We start from the raw sequence: 11,504 nt of genomic DNA on the forward strand, positions 1-11,504 counted from the left end.
CCGCTACTGGTCTCTGGTGGTGCTGGCACTGCTGCACCTGGGGAGGGGTCGGGATTCTTGGCAAGGCGGGGGTGGGGGGTGGGGGGTGGTGGGGGGGGTGGGGAGAATGCTGCTGCTGCCCCTCTTACTGTCCCCTGGCTGGGATGTGGGGGCTGCACCCCGACCCCTCCACCACTACTGCCTCTGCTGGGGCTTCAGGCTCAGCCTTGTCCACCTGGACCTGCAGCTGTGGGCCTGTCCTGTCCTTGCCCGCATCCTGCTTCCCTCTCACATCCAGTGCACCCTGCTTCCATACTTTTTTAGCGCTTAAAATACATTAAATGATTTTCTAAAAGCTGGAGATGTACTTTTTATGTAATAATCATGAAAATAGTTTGAAATAAATAATATTATCTTCATTTTACGGCTTGGGAAACGGAGGCATGGATGTTAAGTAAGTTTATTTCCAAGGTCACACATTTAGTAAGATTTAAATAGAGGAAGTCTGACCACAGAACCCACATTCCCAAGCAGCATGGTCCTAACCAGCCTTCGATAGCACAAGGCCTGAGAGTGAATGAAGGTTAAACCAAGGAGAGGAGAAATTCGCCAAGAACCTATTCAGTTACGAGTAAGCTTCCCGCAGGTAACATGCAACTCTACAGAGCACCTTCGAAGTGTAGATGTCGTCCCTCCTCCTAGGGCCATCGGCAATGGTCTCTGGATGGCCTCCCAACAGCCACTTCATCTAGCCATGTACGAGCAGAGTCAGTATGGCGATAGCCTACGTCATATGCTCACTCGCTGGCCTCTTCCCCCCTACTCTTAGCAACCTAGAAGAGCATGAAGACATGACCAATTCTAGAAGCAGAGCCATCCCACAGAACCTACTGCTCTTCTAAGGGCTAGAAGCGACAGGTGACAAAGCTAACTGCGGACTTCTCATGGGTGCTGAATGTTTAACAACTGACTATCTGAAGTAAAGAAATCTTGATTCGTAGTGTTAGGTTGGTGCAAAAGTAATTGTGCTGTTTGCATTTATTTTTAACCTGTTAAACCGCAGTCACTTTTGCACCAACCTGTATTTGCCGATTTCTATGATGCAGATACTCCCCACCACAGCTAATTTCAAGCTACCAATATGGGGGAAAGACGCTCACAGTCGAATCTGGTGAGCCCACGAGCTGGCCCTAGCACATGGCAGGGTTTCACCTCTTCCTCTAGGTTTACACTCGCTACACGATCTATAGATTTACTTTCCTAAATCAGTTCACTCTGTAAGAGATTATTAAACAGTTTTCAACCTCTGGGTTGAAAATCCAATGCTGAAAATTTTCTACCAGTGAAGGTCTAACTTTAGATGGAATCCATTAGCAATGTACCTACATAAACTTGGAGAAACACTTCAAACAACATCTGAGGAAGGACAAAAATGTAAAAGAGAATAAACTCGGTTTTCACTCAGAAGTATCTCATAGTTAATTACTTTTTTGGTTGCTAAGTCGGTTCTTTGGTGACACTTTCTGCTTCACAATATTGTTATTTTTCTTGGCTGCTTCCTTTTCTCCTGGCCACCAGGCTGCACTTTTAAGTTACCCATAAGTTTTGTCTTATCTAGGACAGCCCATTTTTAAGATTTCTAAAATGAAAATTTACGATTTTTGAAGAAACCGATTACAGTGTATTTCAGAACCACCTGGCGTGCAGACGTTATTGCACAATGGGGTGTAATGAACTTCCCAGCACGTGCCCAGCCTCCGTGTATTTCAGTTCCTAAAGTGCCGCCTTCTCAGCCTGCTTGCTACTGACCTCTGTTCAGATCTCTCCCTGTCCTCTCACCTGGACATCTGATCTTGGCCGCACTGCCCAGAACAGCTTCCAGCTTTGTCATGCCGAGTTTAAAAATGCTTCTGAGACCTTTGAGCTGGCACAAAGCCAGCTGAGCAAGTGGATCAGACCATAACAGGGCTTGTCCGATTATGAACTACCTGTTGGTTTTTTGTGCCCTTCGATACAGACTGCCACCTTGATCCCTCTGCTCTGCAATTCCCCCCTCAATACTTATACTCAACCATCTTCAAACTTGAGTTTCTATTTGCCTGCTGATTCCTCCGTTGTATTTTAATTTCCTTTAACCAACTTCCTTACTAAAGTCACTGTTGACATAGGAGGAAATGTTAGTGGTTGATAATACCTCACACTGTAAGAGACATAATATATTACATTGGAAAAATGATGTGAATGCCTACCTTTAAAAGAATGTTTCCAGCTCTTGTCTCTTCCAAAGGAGGTAAATGGTATCCAGTAGCATGTTTCCCCACCACCAATTTTTATGTGTAATACTAATGATCGAAAGTCAGTCTCTAACTCTATTTCCCTTTAAAAGAATTCTTCTTCTGGAGAGTCGCTATTTTGATCTTGCATCAGGAAAATTCAGGACCGAACTAAATATTAGGTTGTTGCCATTGTAACCAAGGCTGGTTACAATGGCTGCTAGAAAAACTGGAAAAACAAAGGCATCTACTGAGGAAATCCTGCCAGACAAGTTGTGACAATTTGAAAATGAAAAGAATGCTAACAGTGTTATTTGGAAAAAGCTGAGTCTGTGAAAAGCCATGAGTTCATAACGATACTGAAAAAAAGAAAATTAAGATGAAGTTTCGGAAAAGGCAGTTGAAATAGCTTTTAAAAGGATGAACAAAAGTATAACATGTTTAGTTTCTCACTGACTTCAATGTTAGGAAAAGTAAATGCATGTGAGTAATTTTTCTCCTATATTCACGTCAGGTTATAAAATAGAGCTACGCACGTCTCTGTTTTTGTAAACAGGAAGTTAAGTGTGAGCTGAGCAGTGGTGAAAGTGTGCCAAGTACAGGGAGAACTGTGGCAGGTCCATTGGCAGGAAGTGTATCCAAAAGGAACAACCTGGTGTAACACTGGAAATGTTCACACAACTAGAAAACACAAAAGATTCTAGAAAAAAAGAAAAATTACTAGCATATACTAGAGACTTTTGTCTTGACTGGGTACAAGACAAACACACAACATGGAATGCCAAGCCACCTTAACATGGAAATGGGGGAAATATTGCCTTCATTCCAATGATAACAATTTCAAAATACTTAGGAGTCAATTTCACAAGAATTATACAGCTTCTACAGAGAAAAACAATCTATAGAATGGCACTGATGACATAAAATAATATCTGAACAAGTGAAAACGTATGTAAAATTTTGGGATAGAAAGACAGTTTATTAAAATTTAAATTTTCATAAAATATGTATCAAGCAATTCTGTTTCAGATTCCAATAGGATTTTTTAAAATTAAATACAATTTTTTCAAGTGTATATAAAAAGATTAATGTCAGAGAGAAAAATTATGAAAATAAAAAACAGTGATGGAAACTTTCCTAACTGGACCTCAGAACTTATTACAAAGCCAATATATTTAAACAATAGTATTGGTATGATATGAGATTACACAGAAATACCAGTGGAACAGAACAGAAAATTCAGGATTCGTTTTTATTCATATGAGAATTTAAGATATGATTAAAAAGGTAGTACAGTTCAGGGAAAAATAATGAGTTATTTCATACATGATGCTGGCACAAATGGCTAGTTACCTAGGATTAGATCTCCCCTTTTATACCATGTACCGTGGGTGCCAAAAAAATGTATACACATTTTAAGAGATGTTATCTTAAAACGTGTATACATGTTTTCGGCGTCCTCTGTATGTAAATAAATTCCAGGTGCATAAATGATATAAAGTATAAAAAAGAAGAGAAAAATACGAAAATCTCCAAGGCATAGTCTCATGTGAGAGAAGACCTTGTTAAATAGATCAGAAAACCAAGTGCTGTGGAATAACAGATAAACATATTTAACTAAACAAAAATGAACTTCTGCCATACAAGTTACTAAAGTTAATTTAAAACTATATTAAATTTTAAAGTTTAATGTCAAACTTTTGCATGGCAAACATTAATAGAGTTAACAGGCAAATGATAAATTTGGAAATTATTTATAAATCAAATGAAAAGGAGTCGATATTGATAACCTAAGAGAGCTCATAAAAAATTGACAAGAAAAAGACAAGTAAGTTTTGAAAATTTGACGACAGTTATGAGGAGACATTACACAGGAGAACAATCCAAATGGCCACAAGCATAGTAGAAGGTGTTGAGATTCACTAGTAGTTAGGGAAAAGCAGATTAGAGTAACAAAGATTTCAGTTTATAGCCACCTGACGGGCAAAATTTAAATGAGTCATATTATGTATTGTGGGCAGGAGTGTCGATCAGAAAGTAATCTCATATATTGCAGCTAGATCCGTGAAACTGAATTTGCAAAGCCATCTGGCAACAACTATTGAAACTAAAGGTTCATGTTCCCTTTCACTCGTAAGTCCTTATCCCACAGAAATAGAAGCTGCTGTGTAATGACACAAGTACAAGGACATTTAACCTCAGTGTTTAGTGCCAACACTGGGAACCAAGGGAACGTTCACCATTGGGAAATCACTGAATAAGTAGTGTATGCACTCCATGTAGTATCAGCTACACTAGTGCACTCGGAGTAATTTCCATGTGCGAAACACAGGAGAGTGTGGACAGTCGTCCCCTTTATGTGCGGAGGATACATTTGAAGACCCTCAGCAGATGCCTGAAACCGCAAATAGTACCTAACTCTATACATACTGTTTTCTCCTTATACATACATACCTATGATAAAATTTAGTTTATAAATTAGGCACAGTAAGAGATTAACAACAACAACTAATAATAAAACAATGTTAACAATGGACTGTAATGAAAGTCATGGGAACATGGCCTCTCTGTCTCTCAATAGTTTATTGTCCTGCATTCACCCTTCTTCTTGTGATGATGAGAGCTGACACATGTCTACATGGTGAGAAAACGTGAGGTGGAGATGCTGGACAAAGGGATGATTCACGTCCCAGGAGGGATGGAGCAGGACGGCGTGAGATTTCATCACGATACTCAGAACCGTGCACAATTTAAAGCTTATGAATTGTTTATCTCTAGAATTTTTCTTTTAAGATTTTCACACCGCAGTTCACTGTGGGTTTCTGAAACCGTGGAAAGCAAAACTGTGGATAAGGGGGGGCTAATGTGTCAGGATCCAGTTTTGTTAAACTGTGACAAAGATGATCTACATGTTATATATATAAAGAAAATTTGGAAAGCGCATATGAAGCTGTTAACATTCATTATTATGAGCGGTTGCTAAAAAGAGTAAGTGGAGAAGAGGACTTATTGGGGAAACCAAGCCAAAAGAAAAAAACTCAGCTAAAAAGCATGTATATGATAATTGATGTATTATTTATTATATTTTGGAGGAGGAATATTGGGGAACAGTGTGCCTCTCCAGGGCCCATCAGCTCCAAGTTGTTGTAAGTAAGACACCTTTCCTGCCATTTCCCCTCCGTGGACAAATTTCCAAGTCGGTCTGCACAGTTCCTCTGAGTGCTCTTTCCTTGTCCTTCTTAAGCTTTGGCCAACGACAGCTAAATCACTTTGTTATAAATCACCTTTTTATAATAAAGGAACACGTTCATAGCAGGAAGATTTATATGGTATTGTAAAATGCTTATGTGAGTTTGAGTTTTAAGATAAAGCCCATTGCTAAGGCAAATTTTGCTATCCTGCATTGTTTTCCATAGATTGGAAAACAACTCCAACGGGACAAACTATTTAAAAAAGAAAATTTAGCTTTGACAAATTTTTTCACAAAGAATCTGCCGTAAGTGTATAAAAGACAGCTGTGTGCTCAACTGCTTCTTTAGAATATCATTAAGTAAAATGAGATCTTAGACAACTGAGTTCAAAATGTTTTCATTCAAGGAACTGCTTGACTAGCAAACAAGTAAAACTGACCCTACCAGTGCCAACCGAGAACATTCCTGCCGGGGTTGCAGTGACGAGAGGTGATGTACGTCCAGGAGCAAAAGCGCGTGAACGCGTCCCCATCACCTGCTCCCTCTGTACACCTGCAACCCGCCCAGGACCTGCATGAGGCTGAGCAGGAGCCCCACTCCGAGGTGGACACCCCGAGGGGGCCGTGGCTGGCAGAGGGGTTCTGAGCACAGGTGGATGCCCTTGCTGGATGCCCAGACATGACTGACCCTCCTGCCCAGTCTTCGAACCCTGGGGTCCTGGGGTGCCCGGGGACTGCGGCCTGCTGCTTCCCCTCCAGACTGGGATGTAACATTGGGCTTCTGAAGCACAAGAGCACATGTCCCATAACTCCTTCCTTCTTCAGTCAGAGGGAGAGCCATGAGCCATGAGCGTCAGCCAAAAAGGCCCCCGTGTCCCCATCGGCCCCTCCGCTTTCACATCCCAGAATTTGCCGAGGGCACGATGGCCTTCCCATCTGCCAGCCCCAGGCCACCCAGTGCCTGCCTGGGAGCACTCCGAAGGGCATCCCGGGGCCTCGGAGTCCAGAGACTTGAGTGTCAGGCTGGGCTCACCCAGCGCTCGCCTCTGCAGCCGCACGACCTTGGGCTGTCCTTCGCTTGCCCAAGCCCTAAGGCATTGGGTGCCTCAGCCCCTGGAGCCACATCCTGGGGCGCCCAGCATCCCAGAGTCCCCACAGGCTGCCTTAGCCACCTTCTCATCCCTGAACACCCTGATGGGCCAAAGCCAGTGTCCCATGCTTCCAGGGGGACCTCAGCAGGGCCCCCTTCCCAGTTCCCAGAATCCCTGGGAAGCCTGCCCAGTCTGGGTGCTGGGCTGCAACAGCTGCGCCCTCAGGCAAGCACCTCGTCAGGAACCCAGGGAGCCCATGGAGAACATAACCCAGCATCATGGGCTACAACACAGATCCATCCAGCTTCTGCTATAAATAAACCAGTCCAGGAGAAGCAGCACTATGCAAAATTTCCAGCGCAATGCTCTTTGCAAACAGCAAAGTAAATCAATAAAGTAGGGGCTGTTTTCAGAGACTCCCTGCCCTTAGATGGGAGACTGCCTTCAGGCAAAAACACAATATGGGTGTTCACGTGTGCAGGGGACAATCCCTTGGGGGTTCTGGAAAGACGTAGGGCTTACGGAAGGCCCCTTCTTGAGTTCCAGCTGCTGGAGGCACCGTGGCTGGAGGACATTGGCTCGGACTGTGCCAGCCTCCAGGGCTGAAGCGAAGTGTTGCTTTACGCATGTAGGTTCCCAGAGCAGGCCCCGTTATCCTATCTCTGGTGCCAGGTTACCCTCCGCGGCACGGGTGGCTCCAGGGAAGGAGGGCCAGTGCCCTGACAGGACAGTGGCTTGCAGAAGGGAGTCTGAGACCTGGGAAGCACATGGCAGCTACCGGACCCTCCAAAGTCCCTGTAAAACCTGGCCACAGGGACACCTCCCAGTACCCTGCCTTGCACAAGCCCTCCCCACCGCCCAACGACCAGGAATCTGAAGCCTGTGGGGAGGCCTCACGGGCTTCCCCAAGGGATGTGATCCCCACCTGACTGGGCTCGCCAGCTTGTTTTACGTTCTCCCTGAGGCCAGTGTTCATCCCGAGCCAAAGTATGGCGTCTGCTGGAGGTCAGCAGCTGTCCCCACACAGGTGGGGGCCCTGATGAGCCCACCCTCATAGACAGATGAGGGGTTTCGAGGGAACCTGAAGTAAAACCATCTTTGGATCTGAGCTCCTCCACCCCCTGCCAGTCAGAGGGGACGGCTCTCATCCCTGCGTGACAGGCCTCGCTGCCTTCCAGCTCCTGGGGCAACAGGGAATCCTCCTTGGGTAACTACAGAGCCCAGGGACAGGGACAGCTGCATGTGGCCGTGCCAGACCTATCCCCGCCCCCTCCGGGCGTCACCTGGCCTGTGAGACGCATCCCCCGCCCACACGACCTCGTCTCCACTGAGTAACACAAACAACCCTGTCAGACATCCTCAGAGACACAGACCTGCCTGGAACATCCAGGACACCAAGTTCAGGCTCAAGGATTCCCTCAGCCTCGAGGGGACAGAGCATCACACCCAGGGGCTGTCAGGAGGAAGTGCAGCCCCCACTGGGCTCTTTCCCTATTTAGTCTCTGAGCTTGCAAATGACTGACATGCAAGGAGGGCTGGCCTCCTGCCCCATCTTTCCCAGGGCCTTCAGGCACCCTGGACGCATCACCACACCCAACCAGGCCGCATTTCCGCCAAATCAGGGGACCACCATCTGCAGGCTGAGTTCTGGAGAAAGACACCCCTGCAGAAACCCTGCAAGGCCAGGCCAGCTAGCGCTCCGAGGCCCAAGCCCTGACATCCGCAGACGCCCACCCATGGGCTGCGAGGACAAAGGCAGGCACTGAAGCCTGCTGCCATGTCTGGGTGGGCCCTCCGGCGACGGCCCACTTGCTGGACCACAAAGGCCTCCTTCCCACCCAGACGGTGTCTGACTCAGCCCATTTTTTGACTTGAGAAATGAGAAACATGGGTTTTATTAGTTTTTTGGTACAGACTCCTCTCTTGCGTTTACTGTTTATCAGTTAAACACACAACCTCGAAAAACACATACACGTGGTGCTCATTTCACCTCTGTCTCCTCCACTCTGACAGGGAAAGTTTATATCCAGGGTCCTGCCTCTGTTAACCTCCTCTCCTCAGCTGCACCCTCCTGCCCAGCTGCTTGTTCAGGAGGTTCAGGCCTCCAGGTGCAGGGGCAGGGAAGGCTCAGCACCCACAGCCTGTCCACCTGGCAACCAGCTCCCTGGGCAGACCACTGGGGAGAACCAGCCAGGAGGCAGAGTGAACCAAAGCTGAAAGTGCTCAAAGGCCACCTGCTGGGAGGCAGCAAACCTGCTGCCTGCATCCCAGAAATGCCTCCTGGCAAGACTCAGCTCTATTCTGGACCCTTCTCTGAAAGTCTGTGGAGGCATGGCCAGGGAAAGAAAGGGTGGTCCCTTCCTCACCCGCCAGAGAAAGCACCATGAGAAGGGGCTCCAGTGTGTGGTGCCTGCTGCCCCCTGCACAGTGCCCAGTTCAGCCTGGAAAGGCCGGTTCACCACCGAGGTCACTGCCTCTCTGCCTGGAAGGTGAAAAACGACCAGAGGACTCGCACCACTTCCTGGGCCCCATGGCTCTCCTGCAGCGCCGGGAAGCACAAGGCACATAAAAAGCTCCCCTTTACTCCAGTTCCTTCGTGCCTCCGTGTCCCCAGCCAGGGTCTTCTCTCAGGTCAGACTTTCTGTGAGCCTGGGGAGAATTCTCCTTATGAGCGCAACCCACGGGTGTGCAGGGAGTTGCAACCTCCGCTCCTTTGACGAGCCCTCTCCCCTCCAAGTCCGTGGTGGTCTCCGGCTACCCTTCCACCCTCTCCCATCCTGATCTAGTTCTGGACCCAAGCCACCCCATTCCGGTCAGCAAAGAGGCTCTGCTGTCCCCTACAGCGCGACCCGGACCAGCTGTTGGGGAGGGCACTGCCATTGTGTCTCTGCTCTGAGCCCCGTAGGGCGCCTGCCTGAGCCCGGTTCAATGAGCTCGGGGGCGCACGCTGAGAGTCTGCGGGTGGAATCCCTGTACCCCGACGTCCAAGGAAGGCTGTGGCCTACAGACCACCCGCGTGGTCTGCCCCAGGCTGAAGAAGACAGTGGCCACTAGTGCCGAGTACTGGATTTTCTGCTCCCCCTCAGCACCCAGCTCCGTGCTCTGCTTGGCTGCTGGGCTCTCAGGGAAGGGACACTATGGCCCCCACCCAGCCTCAGCCTCTTGCCTGGACACCCCACGGGTCCTCGGGACGTCCTGTAGCCACCACAGGGCTCGGGCAGTTTCGCCCAGGGGCACTGGGATTACTTCAGGCGACAGCACTGCCTTGGTCGTGGTGGGTCCGGCAGCACCTGCAGGGGGACAGGTGGTGACAGGGCCCGGGAATGACAGCCTCGCCCGCCTCGGGAGGAGCAGAGCTATGGGAACGCCAGAGGCCCCAGGGGCGGTGTTTGTTCTTATTAGAGACAGATGTGCCCCACCCCACCCCACCCCACCCCACCCGCCCCCGTCCCAGCCAGGACTGGGCGGCCCCTCTCCCACTGCAGGGCTGGGCGGGGAGGGTACCTGAGGGGCTCCTTGCCCGCTGCGCTCAGACTGAGAAGTTGGGGGGCGCAGGACAGCGCGGGTCCTCGCTGCCTCTTACCTCCCTCGGTTGCCCGAAGCAGTCCCAGCGGCCATTGCCCCCGCGGTGCGCTCATCTCAGAGGCAGAACAGCTTTAGGCTTGGACAGAAGCGCCTCGCCCAGGCTCCGGTTCTGCGCCCCCGGCCCGGTTCCCCTTACAGCTCTGGCTGGCCCACGGAGGGCGGCAGCCCGGGCGCGGAGATGCCTCTGGAAGATGGGTCGGGTGTGGGGTGTGGGGTGTGGTGGGAACGGGCAGCGGGGAGCAAGCCCGGAGCATGTGGGTGCCTGGGCAGCACCAGGAAAGTTCCCAGTCAGCCTCTGGCGAGACCAGAGCTGGAGTGGGTTGCGGGTGCGCTGAGGCTGAGACTGTGAGCTGAGCATCACTCTGCCTCCACCAGTGTCCCTGGTGTGAGCAGGGGCCTGTGATGGGCTGCTTTATCCACGGGTGGGATTCCGGGTGCTCCTGCAGGCGCACCTCCCCTAATGCACGCGCGCGCGCGCACACACACACACACACACACACACACACAACTTGGGGCAGGGTTTGGGAACTCGTCCAGTACCCAGCCCCTCCCGGGTGGACACCCGGGGGACCCTGCAGAAGACCCCCGTTCTCACCCTAAGCAGCACACCAGGAACAGATCATCAAAGCCTCTGTGCTCCAGGCGTCTCACCAGGGACGAGTCCTCCTGCAGCCCACTCCCCTCCTGTGGGCAGCTGGCAGGCACTCTTTGGCCTGGAGCAGATCAGGAAGGCTCTGACCAGGCCCATGGAGGGACCACCCACCCTGACAAATCCCCCCTTCAGACACCAGGGATAGCAAAGCATGTCCCAGGAATAGGGTCGCTGCATCTTAAGGTGTCAGCATACAGGGATCTGGGGCCAAGCTCCTGACTTCTCCCCAGCCGGTATGCCCTGGGCCCCTTGTCCCCTGAGGCTCTGACCAGCTTTTCCCTTCCCCAGGACCACCAGTGTGCCTGCACAGTGCAACTGGTGCAGGCTGTGTGGCTTCCCCCACCCCAGCAAGCAGAGGGATCCTGGGGGGCAGAGGGGGAAGGCGCTCCCTAGCTCCTTCCCAGCACACCCTCAGGGTGGGAGAGAGACCCCACCTCCTCTAGACAAAGGCTGGCCATCACAGGACTGCTACAGGGGCCACAGGCCACACCAGTTGGTGGGGTGGCTGGGGGGTAAGGCTCCACCTGGGGATCCCAGACCTGACGGGCTCTGGCCAGGTCACTGCCAGCCTGGGCTTCCCCACCTGCAGGCTGGCACAGGGGAGAATGCAGCCATGATGCCTGGATCTGTTGGACAGGGAGCAGGGAAGGCCCCAGGAGGCAGCTGTGCCCTGCTCCTCACCCACTGGGCCCTGGGAAGGGTGCACTGGCCCTGGGGTGAGGAAGGTCTTAGAG

General features: G+C 50.3%; 1 protein-coding gene across 4 annotated transcripts in view; it reads right to left on the reverse strand.

Annotated features, from left to right (window-relative positions):
• The window catches only part of LOC148759259 (uncharacterized), a 52,342-nt gene extending 40,924 nt beyond the window's left edge, over nt 1-11,418 (reverse strand). The window contains exon 1 of one of the 4 annotated variants that reach the window (XM_088789374.1): nt 10,117-11,416. In XM_088789374.1, the coding sequence (XP_088645500.1) occupies nt 10,117-10,151 (35 nt within the window). In that variant the 5' untranslated portion in view covers nt 10,152-11,416. Of the gene's footprint in view, nt 1-2,228; nt 2,462-10,116 lie in introns of those variants that run through there. The other 3 variants (XM_088789373.1, XM_088789375.1, XM_088789376.1) reach the window with 3 other exon arrangements.
• Between the last annotated feature and the right edge of the window lie 86 nt (nt 11,419-11,504).

This window comes from Rhinolophus sinicus, chromosome 1, assembly GCF_057876585.1.
Source record: "Rhinolophus sinicus isolate RSI-liver-muscle chromosome 1, RSI-T2T, whole genome shotgun sequence".
NCBI classification, from domain to species: Eukaryota; Metazoa; Chordata; class Mammalia; order Chiroptera; family Rhinolophidae; genus Rhinolophus; species Rhinolophus sinicus.